The following is a 22,190-nucleotide window of genomic DNA, read 5'->3' as shown; positions in this document are numbered from 1 at the left end:
ATATCCATTTCCCAAGCAAACCAGTCTTTATCTTTAAAAACCTCTCTAGTAACCCCTGTCCTGAATTAGCTTATTTAGGTATTCAGGAAACACTGCTGGGCAGATTCTCTCACAAGTTTTATGTTGTACAAACTGTACTTCTTTTAGAGAGTTTCAAACAGCCCCACCAAGTTGGAACGCCATGTATCATATCCTTACCATTCTCCCTTGTTTTGTTTTCACAAGTCTCATACTGCATAGCCTTTTCACAGATGAATTCTGTTCTATTTCTGTTTTTTTTCTGGGCCTGGTCAGCTATTATATACTGAAGTGATAAAGCAGAAATCAGTCTTCTCCAGGGTGCTGTGTTCTTTTGTTTGAGGCAACAACAATAAAAATATTTACAAAACAATTTTTTTTTAAATCTCAGAACTGCAGTTGGCACATGATTATTACTATACTTTGTAAATGTGATTCAGTCTGGATAGGGAATCTGGGAACTGAGTAATATATATATATATATTTTTGAGACGGAGTCTCACTCTGTTGCCCAGGCTGGAGTGCAGTGGCACGCTCTCGGCTCACTGCAAGCTCCGTCTCCCGGGTTCACGCTATTCTCCTGCCTCAGCCTCCCGAGCAGCTGGGACTACAGGCGCCCACCACCACGCCCAGCTAATTTTTTGTATTTTTAGTAGAGATGGGGTTTCACTGTGTTAGCTAGGATGGTCTCAATCTCCTGACCTTGTGATCCGCCCGCCTTGACCTCCCGAAGTGCTGGGATTTCAGGCGTGAGCCACCACGCCCAGCCGGAACTGAGTAATTTTTTAATAAAAGTAATATAAGCTTGTCAGAAAACATTCAAACAGTAATTGTGACTGCAGAAATAAAGGTGAGACCCTTCCCTTCCTAATCTTCCTAAACATTTTCTGTACATTTTTAAAAAACAATTAAATTGATTTTTTCCCAACATCATTCTTCTGAGACTTACTTTTGTAATTTGACATATTTTCAGTCTTTTTTTTTTTTTTTTTTTAAGACAAGGTCTCAGTCTGTCACCTAGGCTAGGGTGCAATGTGTGATCATAGCTCACTGTAACCTTGAATTCCTGGGCTCATGGGATCTTTTTGCCCCAGCCTCCCGAGTGGCTGGGACTACAGGTGCATACCACCGTACCTAAATAATTAAAAAAAATTTTTTTTGTAGAAATGAGGTCTCACATTGTTGTCCAGGCTGGTCTCCAGCTTCTAGGCCCAAGGAGTCCTCCTGCCTCAGCCTTCCAAAGTGTTGGGATTACAGGCATGAGCCACCTGGAGCAGCCTATTTCATTCTTTTAAACATGTCAAACATTCTGTTGAATGGATACACTATAGTCATTCTTCTCTACGAGATATTTTGGTGGCCCTCACTTCCTTCATTATTATAAATAATATTTTATGAAACATCCTTATTCTTATATCTTTATTTTTATTGATTGATTGATTGATTGACAGGGTCTCACTATGTTGCTCAGGCTAGATAACACAGCAGTACCTGCAGCGAGGTAACTCACTTGTAACCTCAAATTCCAGGGCACCAGCGATCTTCCACCTTAGACTTCTGAGTAGCTAGTACTACAGGCACATACTACCAAGCCCAGGTACTTCTTTTTGCTTTAAGTAGAAACGGGTCCTCACTGTGTTGCCCAGACTAGTCTCAAACTCTTGGGCTCAGGCTCAAGCAATCCTCCCACCTCAGCCTCCCAAAATCCTGGGATTACAAGGCATGTGCCATCACCCCTGGCCTCTTGCTGTTTTAATTTATGTTCTTCTGCATACTAATGAGTTGAAATATCTTTTGTTAGTTTATTGGCCATTTATTTTGTGTCTCACCTATTTATATATATTTCCCTTTTTTATTGGATTGTTTTTATAGCTTTGTAGGAGCCCTTTATACATTTTAGATATTATTAACCTTTGTTGAGATGTTTTAAATATTTTCTCTCAGTCCTTGTTGTTTAACATTCGATATCTTTCATGCCAACAAACCTTTTACATTCTTATATAGCAAAATCAGCCTTTCTGGCTTTTATGTTTTATGCTTGCGTTGAGAAGTCTTTCCTACCCTAACCTGATAAAATATATTTAGGTTTTCTACCTTATTTTTTACATTTAGGTGTTTAATTGAATCGCTACTCCATTTTGTATATGGTGTGAGGCAGAGATCTAACTTAATTTTTTTCCAGATGGTTCTTATTCATTGGTATTAGCCCGTACAAACAGCCCATTTCACTTACAGAGGCTGGCAGAGCACATGGCTAATGTAACTTACTCAAGGTCACAGAACAGATTCTCATAAGGATTAGGACTAAATTATGTCATTAGCTGATCTCTGCCACTTTCCTTATCTCTCCATTTAACGTTTTGACCATAGGTTCCCAAAACCTTAAAAAATTATTTTCTGTGATGTTTATTTCAGTAGAACTAAGTTCTGTTAAGAGGCAGATTAGGTAGCTGTATATGTAGAAAGCTCTTGAAAAATAATTGACTTCTGATATTGAGAAATATCTGTGCTAAACTATTAATATTCTAGATTGGTTGTGCTAAATTCTGGTATTTGTATGTGAATAAGATTTATAATGTATATAGGTGTAAACACTTTATGTGTATTGTTTCAATGGGGTTTCTTTACTATTAGTCTATCTAATGTAATCATTTTTCTGAGAATATTCTCTTTGAGAGTTATTTTAGCAAATCAGACAAGCAAAGTTTATTGCCTTGTAATTATTACAGTAAAATTACACAGCTTTAATTGCATGACGTGTTTACTGCAGGAGTAAATATTAAAACTATGGCAGCTTTTTAAAAAGCAGCTGAGCAGGTACTTGCTCATAGATTGTGTTTGACCATGCTTATTGAGCAGTCATCATAGAGAAAATGCAGACAGGTTTTTGATTTGGTTTTACTTATATTTATGATGGTCTAAAGGTTTCTGGGAAGATCATTTGTTGTAATTTTGAAGCCAAATACCAATTTTTATTTTTATTTTTGTTTTTATCATTTTTGAGACGGAGTTTCGCTCTTGTTGCCCAAACTGGAGTGCAGTGGCGTGATCTTGGCTCACTGCAACTCCGCCTCCCAGGTTCAAGCGATTCTCCTGCCCCAGCCTCCTGAGTAGCTGGGATTACAGGCGCATGCCACCATGCCCAGCTAATTTTTTGTATTTTTAGTAGAAACGGGTTTTCACCATGTTAGCCAGGCTGGTCTTGAACTCCTGACCTCAGGTGATCTGCCTGCCTCGGCCTCCCAAAGTGCTGGGATTACAGGCGTGAGCCACTGCACCTGGCCATCAATTTTGATGTAGTTGTAAATTTGGCTTCTTTGATTCTTTTAATTTTTTCCCAATATAACTTACAAACAATCTTTAAATCTAAGCTTTCAGTCTTTATGTTGAAAGTGACTCGGGGCTGGGTGCGGTGGCTCACACCTGTAATCCCAGCACTTTGGGAGGCCGAGGCGGGTAGATCACAAGGTCAGGAGATAGAGACCATCCTGGCTAACACGGTGAAACACTGTCTCTGCTAAAAATGAAAAAAAGTAGCCAGGCATGGTGGCGGGCGCCTGTAGTCCCAGCTACTAGGGAGGCTGAGGCAGGAGAATGCCATGAACCCAGGAGGCAGAGCTTGCAGTGAGCCAAGATCATGCCACTGCACTCCAGCCTGGGCAACAGAGTGAGACTTCCCTCTTAAAGAAAAAAAAAGAAATTGACTCAAATTCTCAAAAGATACTTACCTTTAATGTACTAAAATTACTGAATTTTTCTAGCAAATTTTTGTTTATTGAATGTTCTTCATTCTTTTGGTTCATTTTATGAAAGGCCATTTTTAAAAACAAATTTCTCACAGCAGAATATTGAAGAGATATTTGCACAGAATAGTCAAGAGGTGAGAGCAACCCAGATATCTATCAACAGATGAATGGATAAACAAAATTTGGCATATACATACAAGGGAATATTATGCAGCCTCAAAAAAGAAAATTCTGCCGTATGTTGCAGTATAGATGAACCTTGAGGACATCATAAACAAAATAAGCCAATTACAAAAGGACAAATACTGTATGATTTTACTCATATAAAGTATCTAAAGTAGTTGAAATCATGGAAACAAAGTAGAAAGGTGATTGCTAAAGACTGAGGTAGGAGGAAGGTAATTTTAATGGGAATAGAGCTTCAATTTTGCAAGATGAAGTTTCTGGAGAGCTGCTGCACAGCAGTGTGATTATACTTTACAGTGCTGGACTGTATGCTTAAAAACGGTTAAGATGATACATTTTTATGGGTTTTTTAAATGACAGTTTAAAAATTAACAGTGAAATTGAAATGTACTTTTAAACTACAGCCTGGATTTCAAAGACTTAGTTCCCCCTCACCACAAAAAATACTTGCAAAATGATTAACTTTTATATTGATTTTATGTTGAAATGACAATCTTTTGTATATGTTGTGCTAAATAAAACTTTATTAGAAGTTTTAAAAAATCTTATTTCATCTGAGCGTGGTGGCTCACACCTGTAATCCCAGCACTTTGGGAGGCCGAGGCGGGCAGATCACAAGGTCAAGAGATTGAGATCATCCTGGCCAACATGGTGAAATCCCATCTCTACTAAAAATAAAAAAATTAGCTGGGCGTTGTGGTGCGCGCCTGTAGTTCCAGCTACTTGAGAGGCTGAGGCAGGAGAATCGCTTGAACCCAGGAGGAGGAGGTTGCATGAACTGAGATTGTACCACTGCACTCCAGCCTAGTGACAGTGCGAGACTCTGTCTCAGAAAAAAAAAAAACAAAAAACGTATTTCATGATTCATTTTATAGACAGTATCTGCTTTTTAGGGATTATTGATAGAATATTTAGAATTGACAGAAATTGTGTCAATACCTATATTTCTATATTTCTGCTTCCTTAGGGTGCCATCTTTTTTTATTCTACTCTCTAAGGGAGAACTATTTCAGAGGTTACATAGGAGACCTATAAGGAAATGGAATTATTGAAGACAGTTTTGTTTGTTTGTTTTTTGTTTTGTTTTGTTTTGTTTTTGAGATGGAGTCTCACTCTGTCGCCCAGGCTGGAGTGCAGTGGTGTGATCTCGGCTCACTGTTACCTTCCCGGGTTCAAGCGATTTTCCTGCCTCAGCCTCCCAAGTAGCTGGGACTACAGGCGCCTGCCACCACGCCTGGCTAATTTTTGTATTTTTAGTAGAGATGGGGTTTCACCATGCTGGCCAAGCTGGTCTTGAACTCCTGACCTCAAGTGATCTGCCCGTCTCGGCCTCCCAAAGTGCTGGGATTACAGGCGTGAGCCACCGCGCCCGGCCCTTAAGACAGTTTTATATCGATGATTCAGAGAGAAAGAAGAATGTAATTTATGGAGTTAGCACCGCTCTCCATACTCCAGTGTGGTGTGGTTCGATGTGCCTTTGTGCTCCAGGTGCTGTTTTTTAAGTTTTTTTTTTTTTTTTGAGACGGAGTCTTGCTCTGTCACCCAGGCTGCAGTGCAGTGGCCGGATCTCGGCTCACTGCAAGCTCCGCCTCCCGGGTTCACGCCATTCTCCAGCCTCAGCCTCCCAAGTAGCTGGGACTACAGGCACCCGCCACCATGCCCAGCTAATTGTTTGCATTTTTAGTAGAGACGGGGTTTCACCGTGTTAGCCAGGGTGGTATTGATCTCCTGACCTCGTGATCCACCTGCCTCAGCCTCCCAAAGTGCTGGGATTACAGGCGTGAGCCACCACGCCTGGCTTTTAAGTTTCTTAACTCTGTCATCTTGATTAAATTCTCTTCTTCCTAATTACATTCTTCCCAATTTAAGTGTCTAGTTATAAAAGGCCCTTTTAATTTTTCTGAATTTTACTTATTGTAGATCTTTCTTAAGTCCTAACAATTTGTCCTCACCTTATCTCTGTTTCTGCTGCCACTCCAACTCCCTAACTTACAGCTCTATCTTTTAAACTTTTAAAAGTTGCACTTGTAGCACAAGATAAATCTCCACCGTAAGGATTCCTTTTATTAGTATATTTCTTGTTTCATATTTAACTACCCAATTAGGCACTACACTTTTTGGGAACCATTCTTTTGGGTGTTTATTTAAAAACGTTGGGCAACTCTGTAGCATTTCCTAAACACAGGGAAAAATAAAACTTTTCCAAAATCATGAATTTTTGTAGATAATCGTCTTCAGAACACGAATGTTGGTATTTGGCCATAGGAAAGTTGTTGTTGACGTTTTAATTTTGTGTATTATACCATAAGGTTTTCTCCAGTTTTTTCTCCCTTTAAACCATTACAATATGTACATGTTGAAATTAATTTATTAAGAAGTAGCAAGTTGAACTCTGTAAACTCGATCATTATTACACACTAGTAAGCTAGACATCAGAAGAATAGTTGACTTTTCTATATAATCTTGAACAGCTTTTGGGGGAACGAGGAAATGAGTTTTCTTTTCAAGTTAATTGGTATTTTGAAAACGCCACAAAGAGGTTCAATAGATGATAGTTTATACTCATGGAATTTTTGCTGCTGGGAGTTTTTGTAAATCCATCAACATTTTGTGCTAGATCTTTGGGGAACTTTCAGTTGCTAATAAATTTTGTAATTTGCATTGAAGTTACTTTAAAAAAATTTTCTAACATCTTTTTTTCCCCAGAAGTCTCAGAATTGTAATAAATTCTTAATTCTATTTTGTGAGATTTTTCTTGGATGCCTGGACCATGGATTAATTACAGTAAGAGTAACTTCAAGGCCGGGTGCGGTGGCTCACGCCTGTAATCTCAGCACTTTGGGAGCGAAGAGGTGGGAGGATTGCTTGAGCTCGGGAATTAGAGAACAGCCTGGACAACATCGCCAAACCTCATCTCTACAAAAAATGGAAAAATTAGCTGAGTGTGTTGTTGTGTGCCGGTAGTTCCAGCTCCTCAAGATCACTTGAGCCTGAGAGGTAGTGGTAGCAGTGAGCCAAGATCGCAGCACTGCGCTCCACCCTGGGTGACAGAACAAGACCCTGTCTCAAAAAAAAAAAAATAAGGGTAATTTTAGCCGGGCGCGGTGGCTCAAGCCTGTAATCCCAGCACTTTGGGAGGCCGAGACGGGCGGATTACGAGGTCAGGAGATCGAGACCATCCTGGCTAATACGGTGAAACCCCGTCTCTACTAAAAAATACAAAAAAAAACCAACCGGGCGACGAGGCGGGCGCCTGTAGTCCCAGCTACTCGGGAGGCTGAGACAGGAGAATGGCGTGAACCCGGGAGGCGGAGCTTGCAGTGAGCTGAGATCCGGCCACTGCACTCCAGCCTGGGCAGCAGAGCAAGACTCTGTCTCAAAAAAAAAAAAGGGTAATTTTAATAGATGACAGAATGAGACCCTGTTTCAAAAAAAAAGGCCAGGCACAGTGGCTCATGCCTGTAATCCCAGCATTTTGGGAAGCCGAGGCGGGCGGATCACCGGAGGTCGGGAGTTTGAGACCTGGCCAACGTGGAGAAACCTGTCTCTACTAAAAATACAAAATTAGCTGGGCGTGGTGGCTCATGCCTGTAATCCCAGCTACTCAGGAGACTGAGGCAGGAGAATCGCTGGAACCCGGGAGGCAGAGGCTGTGGTGAGCCAAGATGGCGCCATTGCACTCCAGCCTGGGCAATAAGAGTGAAACTCTGTCTCAAAAAAAAAAAAAAAAAAAAGGAAGAGAAAAGAAAATAAAAGGGTAACTTTAATAGATATGTGTTTCAGAATTTTATTTTATTTATTGTATTTTATTTCATAAATAAGAGGGGAGGGGAGGTTCAAGGCAGAAAAGATCGGGTTAAAGCTTTATGCTAGATCTTCGGCTCTGTGAGGATGGATTTCTTTATGCTAGATCTTTGCTCACTGCAACCTGGGAGGCGGAGGTTGCAGTGAGCAAAGATCACAGCACTGCAGTACAGCCTGGGCAACAGATTGAGACTCTGCCTTAAAAAAAAAAAAAAAAATGTTGCCGGGCATGGTGGCTCAAGCCTGTAATCCCAGCACTTTGGGAGACCGAGACAGGCGGATCACAAAGTCAGGAGATCGAGACCATCCTGGCTAACACGGTGAAACCCCGTCTCTACTAAAAAATACAAAAAACTAGCCGGGCGAGGTGGCGGGCGCCTGTAGTCCCAGCTACTCGGGAGGCTGAGGCAGGAGAATGGCGTGAACCCGGGAGGCGGAGCTTGCAGTGAGCTGAGATCCGGCCACTGCACTCCAGCCTGGGCGACAGAGCAAGACTCCGTCTCAAAAAAAAAAAAAAAAAAGAACTTCCTGGCTGGGTGCAGTGGCTCACGCCTGTAATCCCAGCACTTTGGGAGGCTGAGACAGGTGGATCACTAGTTCAGGAGATCGAGACCATCCTGGCTAACACAGTGAAACCCCGTCTCTACTAAAAAACAAAAAATTATCCGGGCACAGTGGCGGGCGCCTGTAGTCCCAGCTACTCGGGAGGCTGAGGCAGGAGACTGGTGTGAACCCAGGAGGCAGAGCTTGCAGTGAGCCAAGATCGCACCACTGCATTCCAGCCTGGGCGACAGAGCAAGACTCCGTCTCAAAAATCAATCAATCAATAAATAAAATAAAGAACTTCCTGAGACTGGGTAATTTATAAAGGAAAGAGGTTTAATTGACTCACACATCCACATGGCTGGGGAGGCCTCAGGAAACTTCCAGCCATGGAGTAAGGGAAAGCAAACATGTCCTTCATTTGGCAGCAGAAAGGAGAAGTGCTGAGCAATGGGGGAAAAGCCCCTTCTATAACCATCACATCTCGGGAGAACTCACTATCACAAGAACAGCAGGAGGGTAACCACCCCCATGATTCAGTTACCTCCCACTGGGTCCCTCCCACAACACATGGGGATTATGGGAACTACACGATGAGATTTGGGTGGGGACACAGCCAAACTGTATCAGCCAGTTATCAGTTATTGTTTTTTGTTTTTGTTTTTTTCTTTCAGAAAATGCCTTTCCAACCAAGCCTGAACCTTTTCTTTGCTTCTAAGGGCCTCCCTAAGATGCTATTAGCCTGTCTATGCATATTTTCAAAGGAACTTGTGCTCCTCCCAGGGGCTCTCCTGAAGGTCTTCCATGCACGTCTGGTTTCCTTCTGCCTTACATGTCTCTGGGCAGGCAAAGAAATCCTTCTTTCTGACTAGCTGCAAATCTGACTTTTGTAGGAATAGTCTTTAAGAAAAAGCAAATTAATTTCAAAGACAAAACTAGGTTCAAAAGTGAATATTTACAAAGAGGAGATAAATCACAAAAATGGCAACTTAAAAAAATTAAATACCACAAAATTCAGAAAAACAATGTAATATTTGTATTAATTGGTTGCCTAACACATGGCTGTGAAACGTTTTCACCTACATTTTTTGCCTGTACTATACTTTTTGATCATCCCTCCCTATTCTGTGATATTTTCTAAAAAGAGAATAGGTAAATAATTCAGTGCTTCCTATAGCATGGTTTACCAAAATGTGTGTGTGTGTGTTTTTTTTTTTTTTTTTGAGACGGAGTCTCACTCTGTCGCCGGGGCTGGACTGTAGTGGCCGGATCTCAGCTCACTGCAAGCTCCGCCTCCCGGGTTCACGCCATTCTCCTGCCTCAGCCTCCCGAGTAGCTGGGACTACAGGCGCCCGCCACCTTGCCCGGCTAGTTTTTTATATTTTTTAGTAGAGACGGGGTTTCACAGTGTTAGCCAGGATGGTCTCGATCTCCTGACCTCGTGATCCGCCCGTCTTGGCCTCCCAAAGTGCTGGGATTACAGGCTTGAGCCACCGCGCCCGGCCCACCAAAATGTGTTTTTTGTGATTAATTAGATAAGTTCCATTCAGCCTCACAACTTGTTACTGGTAACATCATATAAATTTGTAAAATTGTTGGCAGGGCACGGTGGCTCATGCCTGTAATCTCAGCACTCTGGGAGGCCGAAGTGGGCAGATCACAAGGTCAGGAGTTTGAGACCAGCCTGGCCAACATGATAAAACCCTGTCTCTACTAAAAATCCAAAAATTCGCTGAGCGTGGTGGCACACATCTGTAATCCCAGCTATTCAGGAGGCTAAGACAGGAGAATCACTTGAACCAGGGAGGTGGAGGATGCAGTGAGCTGTGGTCGTGTCACCACACTCCAGCCTGGGCAACAGAGTAAGACTTTGTCTCAAAAAAAAAAAAAATTGTTAGCAATTTTGGGAAAACCTCTATTGAGTATCTTTTATATATGCACTATGAAATTGCTGGGCTTCACTGTTTCTTGTACATTGGCTAATCTGAAATAGCTTTTGAATTGACATATGTATATCACAACATAATTTGGCCCTGCCTATTTCTGTCGTGATACAGAGTGAGTTCACCTAGTAACAGCTCTTTGTACATTGATGGTTAACATTATCTGAGCCATACACAGGTTCATGAAAACCACATACATTTAGTTTATTCCATTGAACCCAAAACAAAGGTATCCTCAACTGAAGGTCTCCTTAGGGGCTCTCCAGAATGACTGAAGTCACTCTTAAGTCCACTGACACAAGGGGAACCATACTGGCAAGAAAGCTGGTATGGAAGGACAAATACTATTAATATATAATTCCATTTATCCAAGGTACTTAAAGCAGTCAGTTTAGAGACAGAAAGTAGAATGGTGGTTGCCAGGGGCTGAGGGAAGGGGAAAAAATGAAGTTGTTTAATGTGTACAGAATTTCAGATCTGCAAGATGAAAAAGTTCTGGAGATCTGTTGCACAGCAGAGTGAATATACATAATGCCACTGAACTATAAACTTAAAAATGGTTAAGATGATCGAATTTATGTTTTGTTTTGTTTTTTACCACAATAAAAAGTTTTGGGCCACGTGCCATGGCTCAATCCCAGCACTTTGGGAGGCCAAGGTGGGAGGGTTGTTTGAGCCCAAAATTCGAGACCAGCATGGGCAACATGGTGAGATCCCCACTGCTACCAAAAAAAAAAAAAAAAAAAAAAAAAAAAAAAAGCTCGTCATGGTGGTGGATGCCTATAGTCCTAGCTACTTGGGAGGTTGAGTTTGAGACAGGAGGACTGCTTGAACCTGGCAGTTTGAGGCTGCAGTGAGCCATGATTGTGCCACTGCCCTCTAGCCGAGACAACAGAGCGAGACCTGGTCTCCAAAAACAAAAAACAGTAACCAAAAAATAAGGGATAATTGGGCACTTTGTTAGGCTCCTTCCTAGAGCTTTAGGAGGGGCCCATGAAATTGAGGGGCCTGCAGCTTAAATTAGCTTCAGAGCAAAGCAAATCTGTTTCAACCATTCTGGTCCTATCTATCTGTTGACACCCAACTGATCTAAGCCATAGTGCCTCCATTTTCAAACTCATCTCTCTTAGAGCACAACCATGCAGTTAATAATTTTATCTTAACACTTTTTTGTTGACTGCCTCATGCATATGTCTTATCTTTGAACTGTAGGATACGTGTTATCTTCCTTTACAGCCTAAAAGTACCTAGGCTCATAGTATTCATCCATTCATTCCTTTGCTTATTTGTTCATTCATTCAGCAATATTAATTGAATTTCTCTTCTGCGCTAGACCCAGAAATAAAAGCTACATACCCTGCCCTCTTAAGGTTCATTGTTTAGAGGGGGAAACGCCAAGTAAGTGGTTAACCATAATAGGCTATGAAGGTGCTGCTTTGGAGGTATGTACGAGGTGCCTTGGAACACAGAGGGGGGTACTGGACTCAGCCTGGAGTGTCAAGAAAGGCTTCCTCCAAATGCAGATTTAACTTTTGAGGTTCGATTCTAAGGAATTTGAGAAAAACTGTTCCCTAAAAGGCCTGCTAGCATTCTAACTTAAATAGAATGTTCACATTCTATTTTGTAACTGAATCCAGAGATTGTTGGATTTAGGTTGCATTGGAGATCTAACATAGTTTTGGCTATTATTTCTATCTTCTGACTTTGTAGGGAGTAAGAATAGCAGAAATGCTTAGTTCTCCCATTGACATTTTTTCTTGTCGGCCTACCTCCTTGTCATGGTTTGGTAGTACTGAAGTTGGTCAAGCTTGGAAAAGCCTTTGCCTTTCCTAGGTTCTCTACATGGCAAACTCCTACTCATTCTTCGAGACTCAGTTCAAACTCTCACCTCCTCCCCTGTGAAATCTTTTCTTATTCTCCTAGCAGTTACCCTTTTTATTGCTACAGCACAGCCATGTTATATTTCTATGTATACTTTCATTATGATACTTTGCTATATTTTAATTATAGATTAAAATGCCTCTCTGTCCTTTGAAGTGTTATTAATCATTTTTGTATGCCCCTGGGTCTAGTCCTATCATACAAATAAGGATTGTTGTGCAACAAATAAGGATTGTTGACTTCATGAATGAATGGTGAGTCCAGAGTTTGGAGGCTTCTTTTTTTTTTTTCTTTGAGACAGAGTCTTGCTGTGTCGCCAGGCTGGAGTGCAGTGGCGCGATCTCGGGTTACTGCAGTCTGCCTCCCAGGTTCAAGCTATTCTCCTCCCTCAGCCTCCCGAGTAGCTGGGATTACAGGCACGCACCACCACACCCAACTAATTTTTGTATTTTTAGTAGAGATGAGGTTTTACCATGTTAGCCAGGATGGTCTCGATCTCCTGACCTCATGATCCACCCACCTCGGCCTCCCAAAGTGCGGGGATCACAGGCGTGAGCCACCACACCCGGCCTGGAGTCTTATTTTTGAATGAATTGATTGTCCTTACGATAGTTCATGGTCACAAGATTACATACTTAACAAGTACCAATTATCTTACAATAGAATCACTTCTACCTTCAAAATATACTGGGTACTTACATACTTTTCTCCACCTCCACCGCCCAGCTGGCTCTACCCACCCTCTCTCACCTAGATGATCACGGTGGCTTTCCGACTTTTCTTCCTGCTTCTCTTGATCCTTAGTAGTGTATTCTCCATACAGATACCAGGAAGAGCTTCTAGAAACACAAATCTGATTGTGTCTCTACCAAAGTGGTTTTAAGACCTCCAAGCATCCTTGGCATACTCATGTTAGGAGGTTTTGAAGGCTTCATCCCATGTTTATAGGAAAAATTAAAAGGTACTCACATACTGTATTAAATATGTAGACATATTCCATATTAAATGTGTGGATTTATCTATTTTTGCTGTCACATTTTAAAAGAATTTTTCATAATTCTGCTTCTGAAATTCTTTGACTATAAGTAACTAATTTAATTCATAAGTATCTCAGACTTCTAGGCTGGGCGCAGTGGCTCATGCCTGTAATCCTAGCACTTTGGGAGGCCAAGGCGGGCAGATCATGAGGTCAGGAGATCGAGACCATCCTGGCTAACACAGTGAAACCCCATCTCTACTAAAAATACAAAAAATTAGCTGGGCGTGGTTGTGGGCGCCTGTAGTCCCAGCTACTTGGGAGGCTGAGGCAGGAGAATGGCGTGAACCCGGGAGGCGGAGCCTGCAGTGAGCAGAGATGGCATCACTGTACTCCAGCCTGGGTGACAGAGCGAGACTCTGTCTCAAGAAAAAAAAAAAAATCTCAGACTTCTTAACAGGTAACATATTTAGGGGCTGGTCATGGTGACTTAGGCCTATAATCCCAGCACTTTGGGAGTTCAAGGCAGGATGATTGCTTGAGCCCAGGAGTTGGAGATCAGCCTGAGCAACATGGTGAAACCCCGTCTACAAAAAATTGAAAAAGTAGCTGTGCATGGTGGCACACACCTCTGGTCTCAGCTACTTGGGAGGCTGAGGCAGGAGAATCACTTGAGCCCAAAAGGTTGAAGCTGTGATGAGCCATGTTTGTGTTACTGCATTCTAGCCTGGGCAACAGGGCGAGACCCTGTCTCAAGGGGGGAAAAAAAATATATATATATATTCCTATACATACATAAACATACATACATATATAAACATACATACATATATAAACATACATACATATAAACATACATATATAAACAAAAATATATAGTTGTATATATACACCTATATATGTATATGTACCTATATATGTACCTGTATATGTATATATACATATACACCTATGTGTATGTTTATATATATGTATGTATAGGAATTTTTGCAAAGTGAGAATTGTTTTCGAATGTGATGAACATTTTATAAATGCTAATTTTTTTTTTTTTTTTTTTTTGAGATGGAGTCTCGCTCTGTCGCCCAGGCTGGAGTGCAGTGGCGCGATCTCGGCTCACTGCAATCTCCGCTTCGCGATTCAAGCGATTCTCCTGCCTCAGCCTCCCGAGTAGCTGAGATTGTAGGTGCATACCACCATTCCCGGCTAATGTATTGTATTTTTAGTAGAGACGGGGTTTCACCGTGTTAGCCAGCATGGTCTCAATCTCCTGACCTTGTGATCTGTCTGCCTCGGCCTCCCAAATGCTGGGATTACAGGCGTGAGCCACCGCGCCCGGCCATAAATGCTAAATTTAACAATGAATGGGACTGCTGAGTGGTTATATTTAAAGGACATCTAAGCATTTATTAATTTTTTTGTTACAATTTTTTGTTTGTACTTTGAACTTGTATTTTTTTTTTAGATCTCAAACATTTTTCTAAGTCTCTGAAAAGCTTATAGACCCTAGGCATTCAGTGGAAAGCAACTAATGGATAAAATGGTGCTGTTCGTTGACCTGCTGAAAGCTCTTCTGTGACTTTCCACTATTCCAAAAGTGAAATCTTTACTGTGGACTGAAGGACTCAGTATGATCTAGCTCTTCCTACCTCTTGAGATTCATTTCATGACTCTATCCCCTGCTCACAGGTCCTAGCCTCCTGATCATTTCTCTTGTTCATTGACCACTCAAACATTTTCTTTTCTTTTTTAGATGGAGTCTCTCTCTGTTACCCAGGCTGGAGTGCAGTAGTGCGATCTCAGCTCACTGCAACCTCTGCCTCCTGGGTTCAGGTGATTCTCGCCTCTGGGGTTCAGGTGATTCTCGCACCTCAGCCTTCCGAGTAGCTGGGATTACAGGCGTGCCACCATGCCTGGCTAATTTTTTTTTTTTTTTTTTAATTTTTAGTAGAGATGGGGTTTCACCATATTGGCCAGGCTGGCCTCGAATTCCTGACCTCAAGAGGTCCGCCTGTCTTGGCCTCCCAAAGTTCTGGGATTACAGGCGTGAGCCACCGCGCCCAGCCTAAACATTTGCTTTTCAACTCAGCTTAAATGTCGCTCCTGAGAAAAGCTTTCCCTGTGCACCTTATCTAAAGTGAGCCTCTCTCAGTTATTCTATATCCTATCAAACTGCTTATTCTCTTCTCACTGAGTTCCTTCTCCTGTGAGGATGTCAGCTCCATATAGACGAGAACCTTTTGCTTTACTGCTGCATCCCTAGCACTTAGCACAGAGTCTGATGGGGAAGTACTTAGTACATATTTATTGAACAAATGAAGATTAATGTTAATAGCTAGTTTAACTGTCCTTGTGTGGTTGTAATTTAACCATCCTTGTATTGTTGGTGTAGTAGTGTTGGTGTAAAGCCTACATGGTCATAATGAATTACTCTCTTAAAACTACTCAGTTCTATCTGAAAAATATTTTACTTAGTATTTTTACATCTGTCTTCACCAGTGAACATTAGTTTAGTTTTATTTTTTGTACCATCTTAGTCCAAATGCATATCAGGAATATGTTAGCCTCATGGAAGAAAGTAGGAAGCTTTTCCTTTTATCCTTATACCTCCTGGAACAGTAGGGATAACATGGAAATTATTTGTTCAATAAGAGTTAGATGGCATTCACCTAGAAAATTGGGCATGCTGTTGTTTTAGTGGCTCATTCTTTGAAGATCTTAGAGATTTCTGCTATGGGTTGTTGTTCCCCTAATTTTTCTTGAGTTGATTTTGGTAACTTCTGTTTTCTTTGACTGTCATCCATCTTATTTAATCTTCAAGTTTATTTATGTAAAGTTACATATAATTCTAGCATGATTTAAAAGACTTTCTCTAAATCTGCAGTTATGATATCCTCTTCTCAGCCCTAATGTTTGTGACTTCTCTCTTTTAATTGATCAGATTTTTGACAGAATTATCTACATTTATTTAATTGTTTAAAACAAAATACAGCCGGGCGCGGTGGCTCAAGCCTGTAATCCCAGCACTTTGGGAGGCTGAGATGGGGGGATCACGAGGTCAGGAGATCGAGACCATCCTGGCTAACACGGTGAAACCCCATCTCTACTAAAAAAATACAAAAAAACTAGCCGGGCGAGGTGGCGGGCACCTGTAGTCCCAGTTACTCGGGAGGCTGAGGCAGGAGAATGGCGTAAACCCGGGAAGCGGAGCTTGCAGTGAGCCGAGATCGCGCCAGTGTACTCCAGCCTGGGTGACAGAGGGAGACTCCGTCTCAAAAAAAAAAACAAAAAAAACAAAAAAAACAAAATACAGTTTTGGGTTTTATTCAGTTTACTTTTTTTTTTTTTTTGGCTCTTACTTTATGTCTGTGCCCAAAAACAAAACGTGTATATATATCATATATATGATACATACATATATCATATTATATATATTTTTTAATCTGTCGCCAAGGCTGGAGTACAATGGTGTGATCTCAGCTCACTGCAGCTTTGACTTCCCAGGCTCAAGTGATCCTCCCACCTCAGCCTCCAGAGTAGCTAGGACCACAGGCATACCCCACCAAGCCTGGCTAATTTTTAAAATTTTTTTGTAGAGGCAAGATCTCACTATGTTTGTTGCCCGGTCTCAAACTCTTGGGCTCAAGCAGTCCTCTAACTTTGGCTGCACTCCAGCCTGGGCGACAGAGCGAGACTCCCTCTCAAAAATAAATAAATAAATAAAAATATCAATAATAATTTTTATTACTTTGTATCCTTACCTCATAATAGTATAATTTTAAAACATTGTCTAATTGTTAATATGAAAAAAGTATAATAAATCTATCACAGAATCTATTATGCCTGGAAACACAAGGGAGAAATAATGTATTTATTGCACTTGGTTCTTTTATTTTATTTTTTTTGAGATGGAGTCTCGCTCTGTCTCCCGGGCTGGAGTGCAGTGGCCGGATCTCAGCTCACTGCAAGCTCCACCTCCCGGGTTCCCGCTATTCTCCTGCCTCAGCCTTCTGAGTAGCTGGGACTACAGGCGCCCACCACCACGCTGGGCTAGTTTTTTGTATTTTTTTTAGTAGAGACGGGGTTTCACCGTGTTAGCCAGGATGGTCTTGATCTCCTGACCTCGTGATCCGCCCGTCTTGGGCTCCTAAAGTGCTGGGATTACAGGCTGGAGCCACCGCACCCGGCCTTGCACTTGTTTCTTTTAGATAAACGATTAGACTAACTACACTGAATTTAGAGGTATTGCATAGAAAAGATGATCTGGAGGTTAAGGAAAAAGTATTCAGTGGCTGGGTGCAGTGGCTCACGCCTGTAATCCCAGCACTTTGGGAGGCCGACGCGAGCGGATCACGAGGTCAGGAGTTCAAGACCAGCCTGGCCAACATGGTGAAACCCTGTCTCTATTAAAAATACAAAAATTAGCTGGGCATGGTGGCTAACACCTGTAATCCCAGCTGCTCAGGAGGCTGAGGCAGGAGAATTGCATGAACTCAGGAGGTGGAGGTTGCTGTGAGCTGGTATTATGCCACTGCACTCCAGCCTGGGCGACAGAGCAAGACTGTGTCTGAAAAAAATATATATATATATTATATGAATATATATATTCAGCATATTATTTGAAATTAGAACCAATATTATATTTAAAATATGTTTGTTCTGTTTCCAAACTTTTCATACAGTTTGCTGTTTAACACAAGGCAACACATTTGTATACAATAATATTCTACACTGGGGAATGGAACTTAGCAAAGTTCAGTTTCATAAAGAAAGCATGTCCATCACAAATTAAAACAAGGTGGATGTTCAGTCTCCATACATTTTTACAAATCGAGCCTGCTACAACTTGCAGTAACTCATCTGGAAGGTATTGGAAGGATAAAAATAGACTAAATAATCAGAATTTCCATTCTAGGAGTTTCCTGCTTTTTCCTGCATCTCAGTTGTAAGTGCAGGGCTTGGCTATTCCACTCAGTGCCACGCAAAGACAGTGGAAGCTTGTTAAGCCACAGCTATTCAGGCTGCCAGATTGTCCAGGCATTGGCCTTTGCCTGCCCTGAAACAGCTCTTTTCCTGTCCTCATATCTGAGTGGAAAAAGCAAAGGCAGGCGACTGTATAAAGACCCAGAAGCCAGGATGACAACAAGTGTATGGGATTTTACAGGCATTCATAGGTTCCTTTTCAAGGAAAGCCGGGTTTCTAGAATCTGTCAGTTGTCTGCTGGCTGGCATGGCAGCCTAGTTTATGGGAGAAGCACACTGGGGAATCCTCCCTTTTCTGGTTTATAGAGATAGGTGGAGTCGATAGTCACAGGACACTCTCATGCGCTTTTTACCATTTTAGTTACTTTCTTTCCTGAAGCTGTCCTTAAAACATAGATGAATGTGAGTTTCTGGGAACTATGTGACCCTCATTCCCCTAAATTGTTTATATTCAGGTGGCAGGTTTCCTCCTCCTCAGCCCAGCCCTTCTGAATATGGTCCAAGTCATAGATTTACTCATTTATTTAGCTCCTACGTGAGGTTTGGTGTGGAGCCTCACAGAGCAATGAAGACGTGGTATTTTTGCTTATACAGTTTACAGTCTGCTGGGGAAGACTAATGTTAAACACATTCGTTCGTAAATACTAAATTGCAATTATGACCATTGCTCTAAAGAAGTAGTAAAAGATATTATGGGAGTGTTAACAGGAGGGCCTGGTCTGGACTGCGAAGGTCAATAAGCCTTCCCAGCGCGGATGCGAACTTTTGAGATGGCTAGGAAAAAATGAACGGAACTATTCAAAGAAAGCAGCCAAGTGCAGAGTTTCGGAGGTGAAAGAAACCAAAGATACCGTCTAGCAAAGCCCAGTCTCCGCCCGCTCACAAATGAGCAAACTGAGGCCAGGCAGGGTGGGAGGGTGGGTAAGGGGCTTACTTACTTGCTGTTAGCACTGAAGTTACACAGCCTGTGAGCCACAGGGTTAGAGATGCAAACCGAGCTTGGGTTTCTTAGGTGGGTAGGAATGGAGATGTATATGTGAAGGAGAAGGGATTAGGAGTGGTGGAAACCAGGTAGGTTTTAATTTAATGCCTAGTCTCCCTCAGCTGCAGAGCTACCTCCTGCGGTGGGGGAGGGGATTAAAGATGACTCAGACCTGCCCTAGCCCAGAGAAACTCCGTTTGCAATGTTGAAGCATAGTTTTTATTTGGGTTTGGGGGAGGAGGTACTGAATACACATACAGGCAAAATAGTAAGTGTAGAGTTCAGAATTGGGAAACCAGTCCCTCTTCTGCAGCTGTTTAGCTGTGCAATTTGGGATAAGTCACTTAACCTTTCTGAATTGCAGTTCAGTTTATACTTTCGTGCGTTTCTTTCAGTCTTTTTCTGTGCATTTTAGGAGCTTCTTAGAGATCAGTCGTGCCCTATATTTCACCTCAGTCTTTCAAAACTGAAGCCTCTTGTTTGGTAGAGCTGTGTTTCAGCCCCTTGTACAGAGCAGTTTGCCAGCCTGTGCTTGCCCAAACATCTAGAGAATAACTAGCAAGAGAGCCAGGAGAAAATCCAGGAGCTGTAAGAATCGTTAGCAACTGAGCATATTTCTATAAACCAATAAAGGTTTTTCTGTTTTGTTCATCTGTTACCCTTATGCTGTTGCCACTTTCACATGCAGTGTCTGTAGGCGGAGAGTATGAGATAACAGCATTTCACAAATGAAAGTGAGTGGAAAAGGGCTGCTTCCCCTTTAAGGCAGTCTCAGCTCCAGCTCCCTCCCCTTTCCTGATTGACAAACCTACCCGAAGTCACATGATCTGCCTCTATTTGAAGGTCACAAAAAGCTGCTTCCTTTAGAGACAGAGGGGGAGAGAGAGAGCAAGAGGGAGAGTGTGTGAGAGAGAGTTAGTTCAAGCCAAAATGGCCGACAGAGTCTCTGCTGGTTTCTGAATATTTAAAATACAAAAAAACAGATAGACAAAAAGAATTCATTTTTTGGACCTTTTTTCATTTCCATTTCTACCTTGTATGCCTCAATTTGCTGGATTTAAGCACTGCTGCACTTTATGAGGTTGGTAAATATTTTCAATTTTTTTAAACCAATTGATTTATATGGATCTTGTCTAACCGTTTTCACTGGTGGTGTTGCAAATCGACATTTGTCTAGCATGGAGACTGGCTTCAGACATTTCGTGGATCTGTGTAAATCAGACCCGTGATGTACTTTTGGTTCGGCATTTTAGAAATGGAAAAGACGTGTTAAAATATTTAGATTTTGAAGTGATTTAATTGCACTTTTAATGTATATGCAGATTTTCATCATCGTTTCTATCTTGCAATAAATGAAGCTGCGAGTTATTGGAAATTTGCTATTTAGAAAGAGGTTTTTAAAAAACACAGACCTCCCCCCTCCCCCCTTAAATCTGCTGCAAAAATTTGCATAAATATAAATGGGTTTGCATTCTTTCGGCTGCTAAGGCCGACAAAGGATCTGGGAGGGCAAGCCCTAGAACGGGAAAGCCTTTTTCTCTCTTTTTATTTTTTAAACTGGGCCCTCCTTCCTAGAGAGATGTAAAACCTAAAGTAAGACCTGATACATTTTAAACATCAGGTTGGGGGCGGGTGAACACCAGGAGGTTTGGGGTTTGTAGATTCCCCTGCTTGAAAACCTCCCAAGCAATATGTGGCTCACCCTCTCCTTTCTGCGCGCGCTCGTTTGCACTGGGTCTCTGTGTGTGTTCTCAAATGTGCAGCCAGATGCGCTTTTATTTTGATCGTGGATTCAACCAAAGGGTAGGACTATGTTGTAAACATGGTGTTTTAAAGATATGAACAGCTATTCACCGCGATTAGAAATTATTTGTCAGTTCTCCCTGTGTATTAGCCTTCTTCATTCCTCACGAAATAAAATTTTTGTTTAATTTTACACAGATGCATAACTGGGCTTTTCAGCATAAATTCATCGTGTGGGTGTGTGGTTGCCTGTTTCGGCCATGTATCCACTGCGAAGTGGTCATTTAGGGTCACATGTATAAGTAGCAGTCTATGTGATTGTTAGTAACCCCTGAAGCTGTGCAGTGCCTGAAGTTAAATTCCATTACTCCTAATGCAGGATTCTAGAAGCCTGAGAGCAGGGAGGAAAGAAAGCTGAAAACTTGCTTTCTCAGAGCCTCCTCCCCCTATCATTGTGAGAGTGTGATGTAATGCTTCTCGGTCTGGTGGGCTGAAAGGATTGTAGTTTGTGATGTGGCGGGTAAATTGCCCCCACCCCTGGGTAAATTACTCCACCCCCCTGAGCACATCCCTGGCTCTGAGAGGCCTTGTTTTCTTTTCTCTTTTTTTCCTAATTTGTATCCTCCTGATTTATGCTGTGGCATATTGGCATGAAAAAGAGACTGTTCTTCTAAATCTGTTACAAAGTATAGTTTAGAAAAGGCATTTAAAATATGCAAATAGGTTGAATTGTCATATCCCCATCATTAAATATGTAGACGTGGATTAAAGCTAATTAAGCATAAATGGAATAATTTTGATCAGAAGGGAGCAGTGTTTTTTGTTGTTTCCTTTTTAATTAATCTAATTATGAGATGCTTACTGGGCCTGAAAGTGTTAAAAAAGATAAAGTGGAAAAAATGCTGGACCATTTTGAAAATTTGACAGTCTGGAAGAGGGTGTGTGGTGCTTTCAAAAGCTTTATTCACTCTTAAAATGGATTGGCCTCTTGTGCTGAAAATGGGCTGTTTCTTTGGGCCAATTGTGTGTAGATGAAGGGACTTTCACGCTAATTTAACAAAAAGACTTTCTATTTGAATACATAAGATAATTAAAGCCCTCTGTCTCTAACAAGCAAGGATTTTATTATTTTAAAAAATTAATGTTGTTATGTTAGTAATGGTAATAAATACAGAAGTGACTGTTTAGGTTCACTGTAAATTTTTTGATGATATAAACTCAGCTTTTGTATAAGAAGGATTGGAAACATTACATTAAAGAGGTAGTCTGGAGCAAAGTTGTCTCTAAATTTTTTAACGGCTTGAATTTAAAGGGAAAAGATAGAGAAATTACCTTAGTGATAGGAAGTGTTGCATTGTGGTGGACCTAAAGGAAAATCAGAGCTCTGA

At 41.5% G+C, this 22,190-nt stretch overlaps 1 protein-coding gene across 6 annotated transcripts in view; it reads left to right on the top strand.

Moving 5' to 3' along the window:
• TNRC6B (trinucleotide repeat containing adaptor 6B) overlaps nt 1-22,190 on the top strand; it is a 283,394-nt gene that overhangs the window by 109,176 nt on the left and 152,028 nt on the right. The window contains exon 1 of one of the 6 annotated variants that reach the window (XM_030915673.1): nt 19,750-20,140. The exons of 4 other annotated variants lie outside the window; for them this stretch is intronic. In XM_030915673.1, coding sequence (XP_030771533.1) covers nt 20,136-20,140 — 5 coding nt within the window. In that variant the 5' untranslated portion in view covers nt 19,750-20,135. Of the gene's footprint in view, nt 1-19,749; nt 20,141-22,190 lie in introns of those variants that run through there. One more of the 6 variants, XM_030915675.1, reaches the window with a different exon arrangement.

Source organism: Rhinopithecus roxellana, chromosome 13 (genome assembly GCF_007565055.1).
Source record: "Rhinopithecus roxellana isolate Shanxi Qingling chromosome 13, ASM756505v1, whole genome shotgun sequence".
Lineage (NCBI taxonomy): Eukaryota > Metazoa > Chordata > Mammalia > Primates > Cercopithecidae > Rhinopithecus > Rhinopithecus roxellana.
Note: the sequence above shows the minus strand (reverse complement) of the source record. Positions and strands in the feature narration are given on the sequence as shown.